General features: G+C 37.6%; 1 protein-coding gene across 2 annotated transcripts in view; it reads left to right on the forward strand.

Annotated features, from left to right (window-relative positions):
• The window catches only part of HECTD2 (HECT domain E3 ubiquitin protein ligase 2), a 78,188-nt gene extending 63,218 nt beyond the window's left edge, over positions 1-14,970 (forward strand). Inside the window, exons 16-21 of one of the 2 annotated variants that reach the window (XM_047826103.1) lie at positions 195-269; positions 1,367-1,454; positions 1,541-1,647; positions 2,921-3,036; positions 10,643-10,786; positions 12,539-14,970. In XM_047826103.1, the coding sequence (XP_047682059.1) occupies positions 195-269; positions 1,367-1,454; positions 1,541-1,647; positions 2,921-3,036; positions 10,643-10,786; positions 12,539-12,659 (651 nt within the window). In that variant the 3' untranslated portion in view covers positions 12,660-14,970. The remainder of the gene's footprint in view (positions 1-194; positions 270-1,366; positions 1,455-1,540; positions 1,648-2,920; positions 3,037-10,642; positions 10,787-12,538) is intronic. The other variant, XM_047826102.1, reaches the window with a different exon arrangement.
• Positions 14,971-16,357: the final 1,387 nt, after the last annotated feature.

Below are 16,357 nucleotides of genomic sequence, written 5' to 3' on the forward strand. Positions count from 1 at the left end.
CCAAGCCTTTTATGTCGTAGAAATCACTAACAAACATTACATTCCCTGGAAAATATATCCCAAATATTACCTTTAGTTCAAAATTGGAGTGTATCGACTCTACTCACATGTAAGTTAACTGAAGTAGACGTGCTTAACTATTTTAGGTAACGTTATTTGATTTAAAAACACGGGTAACAGATTTCTTTTTACAGGAGTTGGCCCATGGGTTAAGTGAACTCCTATCATATGAAGGCAATGTTGAAGAAGATTTCTATTCAACATTCCAGGTACTATTAAAGGCAAATAGCTTTCTGTTAACCATGTATTTCATATATGAAAAAATGCCATTTGTTATTTAACACCTGTCATTAGAAAAGATGAACAAGGATTAATCAGTACACACCATTCCTTGTCATAAAGGATCTTAACTTGATAAAGCAGAGACAGTGAAGTAGACACCTGTAGATGGGCAGTCAAGAGAGTGCCTAAAGAAATTCCTATGACTCTGCTAGGCAACTGTCATATTTCCTTGACTCAGTTACTTTTTCACAGTTTTCAGTTTCTAAAAATAAGCCTCTCCTAATAAAAACTAAAAGAAACAAACGGGAAGCCTGGGTGACCCTGTTAGTTAAGCGTCCAGCTCTTGGTTTCGGGTCAGGTCATGACCTCATGGTTCATGAGGTCGGGCTCTGGGCTGGTGGTGCAGAGCCTGCTTGGGATTCTCTCTCTCCCTCTCTCTTTGCCCCTCCCTGTCTTGTGCACGCATGCTCTCTCTTTCTCTCAAACAAAAATAAAAATAAGCCTCTATTTTAGCTTCATACAAGAAGATAGGAGCATGGGGCACTTAGGTGGCTCAGTTAGTTGAGCATCTAACTTCGTCTTGGGTCATGATGTCACGGTTTGTGAGTTCAAGCCCCACATTAGTCTTGCTGTTGCTGCTGTTAGCACAGAGCCCGCTTGAGATCCTCTGTCCCTCTCTCTCTGCCCCTTCCCCTCTCATCCCTTCCCCCTCCTCCCCCCCCCCCCCGCCACCACCTCTCAAAAATGACTAAATATTTACAAGAAAAAAGTTAGAAGCAGGAACTAATGGTTCAGACCAAAATGGTCTCATTTCCATTCCCCTAACAATAATTGGGAGATGGAAATCAGAGTAATCCACATAGCTCCAAAAGCTCCAAAGACCTGTGTATTATCTAAATGGCCACACAAGTTTATGAACAGCTGTTAGGTGTTTAACTGTATTCAACAGAGAGGATTTGTCCCTGTAGTTTCTATATTTAAAACCAGGAAGAAAACTGTTCTTAAATGTCACAGACCAGTTCACTGAATCCTACTATTAAATTAACCATAGCAATAAATATCGTGTGTTGGAATCTCCCATCAGGTTTTTCAAGAAGAATTTGGAATAATTAAGTCCTATAATTTAAAGCCAGGTGGTGATAAAATTCCAGTTACCAATCAAAATAGGAAAGGTAAGTCAGACACCATGTCTTAATTAAAATGCATTAATGTTTACCATTTACTTTTACTGTTTAACAGATGTAAAATTGCTTTCCAGAATATGTACAGCTTTATGTTGACTTTCTTCTCAACAAATCCATCTATAAGCAGTTTGCTGCATTTTATTATGGATTTCATAGTGTGTGTGCTTCAAATGCCCTGATGGTGAGTTTAAAACTAACTTAGGCTTTTAATTAGGTTTTATAATACTATAATATTGACAAATAAGTCCTTAAGTATTTTAATAGATAAGCTTCTAAAATAGAAAATAATTTCTACTTTTTAAAGGTAGAGCTAGAAATAAAAAGAGTTTTCTCATTTCAGCCTTAATTCTCTAATAGGAAAAAAGGCCAGTCAACTCTATTTTTCTTTCCTTGTGCTGTGTCTTATACTGTCTCTTTTGGGGCTTTAAGAATTTTCCTCAAGAGTAGATGAAGAGATCCCATAGGCTCAAGGTCTTAACGGAGTCAACACATAAGCTCCCGGGCGAAAGCCACAACTTCTTCTGATTAAGGAACATATTGAAACTGCTTCTGGCTGCAGCTTGGAGTTATCATTTACCCATAGGAAATAGTTTGTCTTCAGAATCATGATGAACTCTCGTTGGTTTGGCTTGCCTTAGCTATGTGAATATGGGTCAGCTGCTATATAGAACACTGTGTCGGAAATATCCTAAGATAAAAGCATAGCTCTCTCAAGAAGCACTGCTCTCCACCCAAGCTACGTAGGGTGCACTGCATCATGCCACTTGTATCTCCCCTCGGTTTTATTATGAGGGTTTGGAGTAAGGTCTTCCATTTGAGTTATTTTTATAGAAGAGAGCTTGTTTTAGAGTAACCTTTGTCACATACTTGTTAAAAACACCTTTGAAAATGGAGCACTTTATTGAGTTCTAAGTGGATTTTGGCTGTGACGCACTGGTAGTTGTGGGGGTGGAAGGAGGGAAAATAAGAATGAAATGGCGTAGCATGGTCTCTATTCTTAAGTTTTAATCTCTTTAGGTGGGAGACAACTTATATGGGTGAAAAAACAAGTAGGCGACATGAGACAGACTGTAACCCAAGTACCCAAATTCTGCATGCACCTAGAAGGTGCGTGGGGTATCGGGAGGAGGCTGGAGTAACTCAGAGTTTCAAGCAGGCTGTGGGGGGAGAATTGTAATTTGGATTCATGCTTAGTCATCTGCTTGTTTTTCTGGCAAACAGCTAATTACTATTTGCAAAAGGGAGAGCCTAATAGTTTGACAAGATTTATAAACCTTCAGAAGCAAAAATATCTTAACCTCGGTAGAAAAATAAAAATGGAGATTTTTCCTTAACAAAAATGGCTTGATTTACTAGAAGACATGTTTTGTAATTTGATTCAGGGAAGATAGTTCCAATTTCACTTTTTTAATCATCACTTTTTATTATTATTTTGGTGAAATGACTGTCGGCAGCTGCTTCGTCCAGAAGAGGTTGAAATTCTGGTCTGTGGAAGTCCTGAGCTGGATATGCACGCTCTGCAGAGAAGCACTCAGTATGATGGCTATGCGAAAACAGACTTAACTATACGGTGAGCTCATTTCCTTCTGAAAGTGAGATTGCAGAGAAGGAATGAAAGAGAATGTGACTTATTTGTCAAATTCACAGTCTTTGAATCAAGTTAAGTTAGCTCAAATATTGTAGAGTCCCACCCTACCTTATTTTATCTTAAGAAAGTAAGGTGAGACTATTAAATATGAAATCACTTAGCAATCCACTTGGGAGAAAGTGATCTAAGTAAGTTTCTATAAAGCTATAGAAAATTTACTCTTTTTTTAAGTTTATTTATTTATTTTGAGAGAGAGGGAGAGAGAGCGCATGAATGAGCACAGGGGAGGGGCAGAGAGAGAGAGAGAGAGAGAGAGAGCAAAAATCCTAAGCAAGCTCCAAGCTGTCAGCACAGAGCCCAACTTGGGGCTCGAACTCACAATGAGACCATGACCTAAGCTGAAATCAAGAGTAGGATGCTTAGCCTACTGAGCCACCCAGGCACCCCCTAGAGACTTTACTTTAAAAAAAAATGACTTTGGGGAGGAGCCAAGATGGCAGAACAGCATGGAGGTTTTTTGTGTGTCTCACATCCATGAAATACAGCCAGACCAACACTAAACCATCCTTCACACCTAGAAAACTGATCTGAGGATTAACACAACAATCTGCACAGCCTGAACCACAGAATTCAGCAGGTACATGACACGGAGAGATGAACTTGGGGAAAGAGAAGCCACAGAGGACAGGGAGCTGCTTTTGCATGCAGAGAGGGCGGAGACCATGGGAGAGAATATGGGAAAAGTACCCCCCGCTGAAAGCAGCTGGAGAGAAAGTGGAAAATTGGAAACAGCCACAGGGACTGAACTAAAAAGGGAGAAAGGAGAAAGTTTAAATTCCATTAAGACTATAAACAGGGAGCACAGAGTCTGAAACTCCACAGCTGATACCTGGAGGTGCTCTGTTGGGAAGGGCGAATCCCCAGGAGCAGAGTGGGGTCTGGGAGGTTCTCAGGCCACATGGGGATAACCAGTTCCACTGCTGGAAGGACATTTGGTAGAGGATGTGAGGCCATCTGGTCCCAGCAGACCCCAGAGAACAGCCACATTCACTGGTGCTGGAACAAGGTCATTAAGGGTGAAGCCTGGTGCCAGATGTGTGTTGTGATTTCTCATAATCCTTGAAATGCTGCTGCTACACTATTTCGCAAACTTTTTCTGGGGCGGGCTGGCACCTGGTCACAGTCTCTGGGCATCTGCAGCAGCACGGTCCTGCAAGCGCTCCTGGGTGCGACCAGCACCCAGCCATTGCTCGGTGAGACCCTCCACATAGGTGCTGAACGGGTCAAAGCCACAGTCCCCTCAGATGAAAGGGGCCAGGAAAAACAGCCACATCTGAGACAAAACTCGGGAGGGAGGTGCTGCCTGGGGCTTGGTCATGGACTGTGTAAAAGCAGGGAGTGGACGGAAGCCGAGGACAAAGGACAGGTGCACAGTTGCTGATTGAGGAGAACAGAGTTCCAATAGTAGAGACTGGGTAGCTGGGTGACGCAATTTTCACCACTCTGGTGTATATGCACCTACAAGCGCCATAACAATCCACCCCAGTAAGCTAAGCAGTGCCATCTAGTGGAGAACGGAACCATTACACTAAGCCACACCAACTGGGCCAACCTCGCTCTTCAAGAACACAAGTCTCACTGCTGCTTAATTTATGGACTATAAAGCACTTCATAGTTTGATTTCTAGTGGAAAATGAAGTAATTTAAGTTGTATTTCAGTCTGTTAGCCAGTCTGTCCAATTTTCTTTGTTTTTTTTCTTTTTTCTCTTTTTTGTTTTTCTTCTTTTTCTTGAATACGGAAAAAGAAAATTCATTTCTATTTTCAATTTTTATTAAAAATATTTTTCTTTAATTTTTTTCTACTGTATTTTTTACCTTTGTGTAAATTTTTTCAAATTCTATTTTACTGCAATCATTTCATTTTAGTCTACTTCAGTGTATTCATTTTTTTCAAATACTCAAACAATTTTTTTTCCCCCCTTTTTTCTCTAGTCTATCAAGCCACTTTGAACACCCAGACCAAAACACACCTAGGATCTAGCATCATTTATTTGATTTTGTGTGTGTGTGTGTGCTTGTTTTTAATTTTTTAATTTTAATATTGTTTTAATTTCAATTTTTTATTTTAATTTTTCTACCTCATTAATTCCTTTTCTCCCTTCAAACTGATGAAATGAAGGAATTCACCCCAAAAGAAAGAGCAGGAAGAAACAACAGCCAGGGACTTAAACAACACATATACAAGAAAGGTGTCTGAACCAGAATTTAGAATCACAATAATAAGAATACTAGCTGGAGTCGAAAATAGATTAGAATCCCTTTATGCAGAGATAAAAGAAGTAAAAGCTAGTCAGGATGAAATAAAAAATGGTATAACTGAGCTGCAATCTCGAATGGAGGCCACAGTGGCAAGGACGGATGAGGCAGAACAGAGAATCAGTTATACAGAGGACAAACTTATGGAGAATAATGAAGCAGAAAAAAAGAGGGAGATTAAGGCAAAATAGCATGATTTAAGAATTAGAGAAATCAGTGACTCATTAAAAAGGAACAACATCAGAATCATAAGGGTCCTAGAAGAGGAAGAGAGAGAAATAGGGGTAGAAGGGTTATGTGCAGGCCAGAAAGGAGTGGCAGGATATATTCAATGTGCTGAATCAGAAAAATAGGCAGCCAAGAATTCTTTATCCAGCAAGGCTGTCATTCAAAATAGAAGGAGAGATAAAAGGTTTCCCAGACAAACAAAAATTAAAGGAGTTCGTGACCACTAAACCAGCCCTGCAAGAAATTTTAAGGGGGACTCTCTGAGGGGAGAAAAGATGAAAAAATAAAAATAAAAAACAATAAATAAAGACCAAAAGCAACAAAGAGTGGAAAGGACCAGAGAATACCACCAGAAACTCCAGTTCTACAAGCGACATAATGGCAATAAATTCATATCTTTCAGTACTAACTCTAAACATCAATGGACTAAATGCTCCAATCAAAAGACACAGGGTAATAGAATGGATAAGAAAACAAGATCCATCTATAAGCTGTTTACAAGAGACCCACTTTGGACCTAAAGACACCTTCAGATTGAAAGTAAGGGGATGGAGAACCATCTATCATGCTAATGATCAGCAAAAGAAAGCTGGAAAAGCCATACTTATATCCAACAATCTAGACTTTTTTTTTTAATTTTTTTTTAACATTTATTTATTTTTGAGACAGAGAGAGCATGAACAGGGGAGGGTCAGAGAAAGAGGGAGACACAGAATCTGAAACAGGCTCCAGGCTCTGAGCTGTCAGCACAGAGCCCGACGTGGGGCTTGAACCCACAGACCGTGAGATCATGACCTGAGCCGAAGTCGGACGCCCAACCGACTGAGCCACCCAGGCGCCCCAACAATCTAGACTTTAAAGTGAAGACTGTATCAAGAGATAAAGAAGGGCATTATATCATAATTAAGGGGGCCTATCTACCAAGAAGACCTAACAATGTAAATATTTATGTGCCAAATGTGGAAGCACCCAAATATATAAATCAATTAATCACAAACATAAAGAAACTCATTGTAGTAATACCATAATAGTAGGGGACTTCAACCCTCCACTCACAGCAATAGACAGATCATCTAATCAAAAATCAACAAGGTAACAATGGCTTTGAATGACACACTGGACCAGATGGACTTAACAGATATATTCAGAGCATTTTGTCCTAAAGCAGTGGAATATACATTCTTCTCCAGTGCACGTGGAAATTTCTCCAGAATAGACCACATCCTGGGACACAAAACAGCCATCAACAAGTACAAAAAGATCGAGATCATGCCATGCATATTTTCAGATCACAACGCTATGAAACTCTAAATCAACCACAAGAAAAAATTTGGAAAGGTAACAAATACTTGGAGACTAAAGAACATCCCCCTAAAGAATGAATGGGCTAACCAAGAAGTTAAAGAGGAAATTAAAAAGTTCATGGACGCCAATGAAAATGGTAACACCACAAACCAAAACCTCTGGGATGCAGGAAAGGCCATCATAAGAGGGAAGTATATAGCAATCCAGACCTTCCTAAAGAAGGAAAAAATATCTCAGATACACAACCTAACCTTATGCCTTAAAGAACTGAGAACAGCAAATAAAACCCAAAACCAGCAGGAGACAAGAAATAATAAAAATTAGAGCAGAAATTAATGCTATCAAAACCAAAAAAATAGTAGAACAGATCAATGAAACCAGAAGCTGGTTCTTTGAAGGAATTAACAAAATTGATAAACCACTAGCCAGTTTGATCAAAAAGAAAAAGGAAAGGACCCAAATAAATAAAATCAAGAATGAAAGAAGAGAGATCACAACCAACACAGCAGAAATAAAAACAATAATAAGAGAATATTATGAGCAATTATACACCAATAAAATGGGCAATCTGGAAGAAATGGACAAATTCCTAGAAACATATACACTACCAAAACTGAAGTAGGAAGACATAGAAAATTTGAACAGACCCATAACCAGTAAAGAAATCGAATTAGTAATCAAAATCTCCCAAAAAATAAGAGTCTGGGGTCAGTTGGCTTTCCAGGGGAATTCTACCAAACATTTAAGAGAGAGTTAACACCAATTCTCTTGAAGCTGTTCTAAAAAATAGAAATGGGAGGAAAACTTCCAAATTCTTTCTATGAAGCCAGCATTACCTTGATTCCAAAACCAGACAGAGACCCACTAAAAAGGAGAACTATAGACCAATTTCCCTGATGAACATGGATGCAAAAATCCTCAACAAGATACTAGCTAACTGGATCCAACAATACATTTAAAAAAATTATTCACCATGACCAACTGGGATTTATACCTGGGATGCAGGGCTGGTTCAATATCTGCAAAACAATCAATGTGATTCATCACATCAATAAAAGAAAGGACAAGAACCATCTGATCCTCTCAATAGATGCAGAGAAAGCATTTGACAAAATACAACATCCTTTCTTGCTAAAAACCCTCAAGAAAGTAGGGACAGAAGGATCATACTTCAAGATCATAAAAGCCATGTGTGAAAGACCCAACACTAATATCATCCTCAATGGGGAAAAACTGAGAGCTTTCCCCCTAAGGTCAGGAACAAGACAGGGATGTCCATTCTTGCAACTGTTATTCAACATAGTATTGGAAGTCTTAGCCTCAACAATCAGATAACACAAAGAAATAAAAGGCATCCAAATCAGCCAGGAGGAGGTCAAACTTTCACTCTTCACAGATGACATGATACTCTACCAATCAAAAGATTCTACCAAAAAACTGCTAGAACTGATTCATGAATTCAGCAAAGTTGCAGGATATAAAATCAATGCACAGAAATCGGTTGCATTCCTATACACCAACAATGAAGCAACAGAAAGAGAAATCAAGGAATCGATCCTATTTACAATTGCACCACAAAACATAAAATACCTAGGAATAAATCTAACCAAAGAGGTGAAAAATCTATATGCTGAAAACTATAGAAAACTTATGAAAGAAATTGAAGAAGACACAAAAAAAGGGAAAAATATTCCATGCTCCTGGATAGGAAGAACAAATATTGTTAAAATGTCAATGCTACCCAAAGCAATCTACATATTCAATGCAATCCCTATCAAAATAACACCAGCAGCATTCTTCACAGAGCTAGAACAAACAATCCTAAAATTTGTATGGAACCAGAAAAGACCCCGAATAGCCAAAGCAATCTTGAGAAAGAAAACCAAAGCTGGAGGCATCACAATCCTGGGTTTCAAGCTGTATTACAAAGTTGTAATCATCAAGACAGTATGGTTCTGGCACAAAAGCAGACATTCAGATCAATGGAACAGAATAGAGAACCCAGAAATGGACCATACATGTACAGCCAACTAGTTTTTGACAAAGCAGGAAAGAATATCCACTGGAATAAAGTGTCTCTTCAGCAAGTGGTGCTGGGAAAACTGGACAACGACATGCAGAAAAATGAATCTTGGACCACTTTCTTACACCATTCAGAAAAATAAACTCAAAATGGATGAAAGACCTCAATGTAAGACAGGAAGCCATCAAAATCCTCGAGGAGAAAGCAGGCAAAAACCTCTTTGATCTTGCCCGCAGCAACTTCTTCCTCAACATGTCTCTGGAGATAAGGGAAACCAAAGTAAAAATGAACTATTGGGACCTCATCAAAATAAAAAGCTTCTGCACAGCGAAGGAAACAGCAAAACTAAAAGGCAACTGACAGAATGGGAGAAGATATTTGCAAACGACATATCAGACAAAGGGTTAGTATCCAAAATCTATAAAGAACTTATCAAACTCAACACCTAAAAAACAAATAATCCAGTGAAGAAATGGGCAAAAGACATGAATAGACACTTCTCCAAAGAAGATATCCAGATGGCCAACCAACACATGAAAAATGCTCAACATCACTCACTCATCATCAGTGAAATATAAATCAAAACTACAAGGAGATACCACCTTACACCTGTCAGAATGGCTAACATTCACAACTCAGGTAGCAACAGATGTTGGCAAGGGTGCGGAGAAAGAGGATCTCTTGCATTGTGGGTGGGAATGCAAGTGGGTGCAGCCACTCTGGAAAGCAGTATGGAGGTTCCTCAAAAAATTAAAAATAGAACTACCCTACAACCCAGCAATTGCACTACCAGGTATTTATCCAAGGGATACAGGTATGCTGTTCCGAAGGGACACCTGCACGCTAATGTTTATAGCAGCACTATCAACAGTATCCAAAGTATGGAAAGAGCCCAAATGTCCATTCATGGATGAATGGATAAAGAAGTAGTAGTATACACACACACGCACACGCACACACACACACAATGGAGTATTACTCGGCAATCAGAAGGAATGAAATCTTGCCATTTGCAACTATGTGGATGAAACTGGAGGGTATTATGCTAAGCGAAATTAGAGAAAGACAAATATCATATGACTTCATTGATATGTGGAATTTAAGATATAAAAAAGATGAACTTAAGGGAATGGAAGCAAAAATAATATAAAAGCAGGAAGGGGGACAAAATATAAGAGACTCTTAAATATGGAGAACAAACAGAGGGTTACTGGAGGGGTTGTGGGAGGGGGGATGGGCTAAATGGGTAAAGGGCATTAAGGAATGTACTCCTGAAATCATTGTTGCACTACATGCTAACTAATTTGGATGTAAGTTAAAAAAATAAAATTTAAAAAAATTAAAAAATAAATAAAAGGATAGATTTTTAATGTTAAAAAATGACTTTGGTTCTAGAATTTTAGGGATGCTATACTTATAAGTAGAATTTTAATAGCACTGTACTGAAGAAATAAGAATTGTAAGTTATATAAGAGAGAAATGGCTTTTGTACTATACCTGTTGGACTACTTTTATAATTTTATAAAAATGTTACTTTTATAATAATGTTAGAAATAAGTCATACATAGAGGCTTGTCATTTGTCAATCTCACATTAAGGAGTATTATGTATGTTTAAGGGAATTTTTATCCTCAAAGCTTACTTTATGTTACTTTACTCTGACCTGCAGGCTTTCTGACAAGACATTTTATATAAATTTCCTTTGGTGTTCTTTAGATATTTTTGGGATGTTGTGCTTGGATTTCCTCTTGATCTTCAAAAGAAGTTGCTACATTTTACTACAGGAAGTGACAGAGTGCCTGTAGGAGGAATGGCTGACTTGAACTTTAAAATCTCAAAGAATGAAACTTCTACTAACTGGTAACTTTCCAGATTGTAATTTTATTTTTAATCTGTAAATTTTGCTAATAATAATATGCTTGGACTTAGAGGAGTCTTTCAATCTGAAGTCATTTTCATAGAAAAATCTTGGGAGTAAAAACAAGCCTGAAATGAGAGAGTGTGCTTTAAAGTTCTCTGTTAATTTTTGAGACTTGCCAATGCTGACTGATAACCTATTGCCTTTTTTACAATGCTAAGTCAACTGCTTTGTAGTCCCTTTTAAAATCTAGCTGGCTTTTAGTAGAATATTGTGTAATGTTCATTTTTATTTAAAGGGTTTTTTTAATTAAAAAATATTAAGGTGAGGGGTGCCTGGGTGGCTCAGTTAAGCGTCCAACTCTTGATTTCAGCTCAGATCATGATCTCATGTTTCATGAGTTCAAGCCCTGCATTGGGCTCTGTGCTGACTGCTTGGGATTCTTTCTCCCCCTTTCTCTGCCCTCCCCAGCTCGCTTTCTCTCTCTCTCTCAAAGTTAAAAAAAAAAAAAAAGGTAATCTGAGTTATGTAATTTAATACAAATGTGACACTACATCTAAACTTTTCCTATTATTATTTCAGGGATTATTTTATGAGTTCCCATGGCTTAGGCATGAATCTTCCACAACTCTAGGATTTGCAGTAAGACATTCACAAAGATTAAATATAAGTGACCATCAAAGATGTATACATCACTGTCATAGACCCACTAGGTTTTTGTTAAATAAGAATGTTAAATTTTTACATGGTAACAATATTGGTGTAAAGTCAGACTGATCTGAATTTGATTTTCGGGTGTGTGACTTCACCGGCTCTACAACCTGGAACAGATTACTTAACTCGTATATTCCCATGTTTAGTTTTCCTCATCGGTAAATTGAGGACAACAAAAATCTGTTTTTTAGATTGCTTTGAGTCTTAAACACTGCATATAAAAGCACTTGGCACAATGCTTATCATAGACCAAACACTCAGTAAATGCAAACTGACTATAACAATTTTAAGTCTTTCAGTACAGAGGGCTGTCAAAGTTTAGTTTCTAATAATATAAACTTCTTTTAAAATGTTCTCCTTTTCCCTGGTACATTCCCTATTTTTATTCACGGACTTCTCTGACAACCTTTGTGATGCTGTGATGTTCATAAAGGCTGAAGGAAGGGCCTAAGAAATCCGTAGCCTCTAGGGTGAAGATAGATACACAGTGTCATGGAGGAGAGCATGGGGGGGGGGGGTGCTGCGCTGAGGGCAGCGGCATGGAGAGTGCAGATATCAAGTATCCAGGAGTGATCTTTTTATTACTTTTTGACGGTCAAGACTGAAATTATAGTAACAGTTATATTGTCTACCATCCTGCCTGTTTAAATCTTTTAAACAACCCACTTGGATGGCTTACCCTGTCATGGTGGCAAGGACACTAAGATTTGGAGACATGAAGCTACTGGAACAAGGTCCCATGGCCAGTAGTCGGGGAGAGAGCATTCAAATTCAGTCTGACTCCAAACATAATGCCTCTAGGATGAAAGTTTCCCAGGAGCACGGGGACATTGACTGCCTTGTCTTCAGAGGCTGCCTCAGTGTCTAGACTGGTGCCGATAGGTAGTAGTACTCTGTAAGTATCTGTTCAGCGAAGGGATTGATGAGCCGCCTCCTACCATAGTGAAATAGATTTGAATTGCCCTGTTTGAAAGTAGTTTAGCAGCTATCCTGTATGTATTTTGAGACTTAGTATCTTTAAAATACATTTTTTCCCCTAGGTTGCCTGTGGCCCACACGTGCTTCAATCAACTTTGCCTTCCCCCCTACAAGAGCAAAAAGGACCTGAAGCAGAAATTGATCATTGGAATTTCAAATTCAGAAGGTTTTGGACTTGAGTAACCTAGAAGACTTGAAATATATTTTATATGTAGCATTCACTTCCCTCTTATTGTGCCTTTAACCTTTTCATGTCTCTGTCTCACAACACCTTGACAAAGCTCACCAACTTTAAAATACTGATTTTTTTTTTTTAAATCGAGTATGAAGTATGTTCAATGGGGGAGGCACGATTTTCTAAAAACACAGAAATCGCTCGAGGAAGGAAGAGACCAGACGGCAGAGACAGGTGTGGGTCCGGCCCCTCTTTTTTATAGCACTTTATGATTCTCTGTAAGTAGCTTCTCACAGGTGTTCCACTGGGAAAGCAAAGCACAGTGAAGCACGCGTTGACCCCGTCGCGGAGCCCAGTGGCAGATTGCGTGCTGCCAGCACACGTAGCAACGCACATAGCTACATTCTCATTCATGTAAGGCATGTAGCCATATTTTCATACACCTGAGGGCAACAACAAACAGCAGTATAAATGCAGTTTACAGGGTTTTTTGATATACTGGCTTTGGTCCTATAAGATTCTTTTCAACTGTTGCTGAAAAGCATGTAAATAACTACATACTAGCCTGAGAATAATGGGATTTTGATAGTGCCATTTATTGCTAAAAGATTTATTTTTACAAAGTAAATTCAGGGTTTTAGATGTGTATACAGCTTTTACAAATCAATAAAGATGACTGTACAGGAGTGTTAACTATTTTCAGACCATTGGGTTCAAGGTTATGTTCTTTTAAGTAACGTTAGTCTGCATGCACGTTGGCAGTAAACTAGTTAGAGTATTCTGTAATATTTGTATAATGATCATTTCTTCTTAAGGGTCAGAATATCAGAAAGGAAATCAGATCTAACTAATTGTTGATAAATTAAGTCAATTACAAGCACAAAAGAAAAGAACTGTTTTTATACATACTTTGACATACAAGGCTTATTTCTAGTATTTTTGATCACCAGTTGTACTGAAACACTAATTTTTGCTAAAGGCTAGGATAAGATATTTGACAAAAGTGAATACAATAATAACATCTGTGTCAAAATGATATAGCTTGGTGTAAAAATAAAGTTCAACATTTTGGCCAAAATGTTTGTATCTCACTGGATTCTGAATGTAGTAAATTTAAAAGTTCCCTTTTTGGAGTTTCTTAAAAAAGCAGCATGTAAAAAGAAACTACATTTTAAGTGAGACAGTAAATGGTTTTCTTTTTATTTGCAGCAAATGAAGCAGTTTTATTAGCATGTTACAAATATTTTCGAATCAAGACTTCTCTATTATACTTTGATAGCTTTCCTTCAGAAAACTCTGAAGATGTATTTGCAATAATAATGAAGCCAGCATTTAGTACCAGCATATGGTTCACAGGCAAATAATACTGTCCCCCAATTTTTTCTCAGTTACACTGTTTTCTTATTGCTCTGCTTCCTGCACCCAACCAGCAGAATTCTTTTAGGGTGGAGGAACGAATTAACTCATTCTCCTGTAGTTCGAAAGCCAATTCGCCAATCTTCAAGGAAAAGGAGTTAATTACTTTGTTTACTATTCTCTTTAGGACGGAAGTGACTCTGCTTTTCCATAGGGTATACTATGTCAAGGATTTTTCTAATTAAAAACCTTGGAAAATCCTAAGAAAGTTCAAGGCATGTTGGTTTTGTTTCGTATGCTCTGTTTTTTATCCATATGCAAATAAAACTGCTTCTCGGTTACTCTGCTTGAAATAGAACGTAAGATGTTTAATGTAGGTTACTGCTTACTAGTAAGCACAAAAGAATCATGTATAAGAAATCAGACTTAAGTGTTTTAAATAAAATGTAAACAGTTTTTATTTGGTAGAGACGGGAAAATTGTGCTGGCTTGGTCTGCATGTTTAATGATGTGCTTGTATATCGATAGCTATGTCACTTTTAAATAAGTACACAAGCAAGCCAAATTTTTAAATGACAAAGTCCATAAATAACTGGAAAACTATTGTTGTCTGTTGTTAATAAGTTGAAATTTGTAACCATTTATCACTTACTTACACATTGCCTTTATTTATTTATGTTCTGTTTTTGGTTTACAGTGTAATAATACCTCATTTTTTTAAAAAAAAATCACTACTGTTCTATTTCATTAATTTAAATAGCTAGAAAATTCATGTAGTTGCTTTTTTAAATATAATCTGTTAAGGAATTCTTGATTTTTATATCCGCCACAGTAAATTAAAGCATTGCACAGTATTTATCAGTATTTACAAAATGTCCTGTCCTTTTTAAATCTTTGCTTAATCATATTTTTGTCTGTATGATCAAAAGTTTTTAATGGTCTGTCTTTTTTGTACAAATATGTATTGTATTAAGTTGTTCATTTCTGGAAGAAAATTTTTCAAATATTAAAGTTATACAATCAGTCAGGCTTCAGCTCAATTTTTTAACATTTGGCAATTACTTAAAACCATTAGTTTAAAATACATTATAAAAGCAAAGTATTCTTTTCACTACACTCTTAAACTAGTGCTTAGGAAAACTGCCAATACATGCAGTTTCAAAAGCTATGTGTTAATATTGACACCAAATAAAACCAACTTCTTTCACATTATTTTCAGTATGAAACAATGTATATCCAGTGTCTGGATGGTCACAGATATTCTATCAAATGAATGTTAAAATGCCATGGAGACCACTGGAAACAAACTAAGTATGGCATTTCATTGGCTAGCTTCAGATCTTATGTGTTCCTCCCCAAGACCATTAGTTTGGCCATTTCCCCCTTGCCCACATCTCCTATGCTTAAGGAAAAGAGAGAGGAGATTGTGAGAACATAGGGGAGAATATTATGGGTGATTAATGGAAGAAGGTAGATAACTGATTAACAGAAGATAGGTAGCTGGGTGGGAGAAAGACCAGGGTGGTCTTTCACAGGAGCAAATACAAGATCAGTTCACCCAGATGGCCACACAGCCGTTAATCCTTTAGGTTTACCAGTCGTGCTTTGGAGCCAGACTGCCTGGGTTGGGGTTTACTATGTACTACTTTTGTTTCCTTGGGCCAGTTACTTACTCTCCTCACGCCTCGATTGCTGCTTGAAAATAATTTGTAAATGGAGCTAACAAACCTACCTACCTCGTAGATAGGGTTGTAGGAAGATTAAATGCATTAATGTGTGTAAAGCACTCACAGTGCCTGGCATACAGGAAACCGTATGATGTGGTGCAAGAGGAACCATGGTGGTAATGTGGTAACATCTTAAATCCCCTGCTTCTGAAGCCTTCTGGAGGTTTTGGTCTATCAGACATGAGGGCCAACCACAGATTAAAGAACACAAAGAGCTTCTGAGGCATTAAAATGATGTTAAGAGAATATTTCTTATTCTAGAAACAGCTTCAGAATTTATCCCATAATCATTAATGTGTTTGTATGATGACTATTATTAGTATAGATTATGCATCGCAGAGATCTTCTAGTATGAGGCCTGACTTTCGTGATACAAATTGTTAACTGTTACTGTAGTCCATAAAATAAAACATTATATAATATAGTTTGTTTAGATTTAACCATGTATTTACAGTCTCCTTGCACACCATTCCCTTGTCTGTTGTTCCTCACACTTACCTCCGGGATCAATTTTCTTCCTCCTAAGTTACAATTATTAAAAGCTCCTTTAATGTTTGTTGGTAGTAAATTCTTTTTTCATTTGTCTGAAAATGACTTTCTTTCACTTTTATTCATGAAAGATT

The sequence above is a fragment of the Prionailurus viverrinus genome, chromosome D2 (genome assembly GCF_022837055.1).
Source record: "Prionailurus viverrinus isolate Anna chromosome D2, UM_Priviv_1.0, whole genome shotgun sequence".
In the NCBI taxonomy this organism is placed as follows: domain Eukaryota; kingdom Metazoa; phylum Chordata; class Mammalia; order Carnivora; family Felidae; genus Prionailurus; species Prionailurus viverrinus.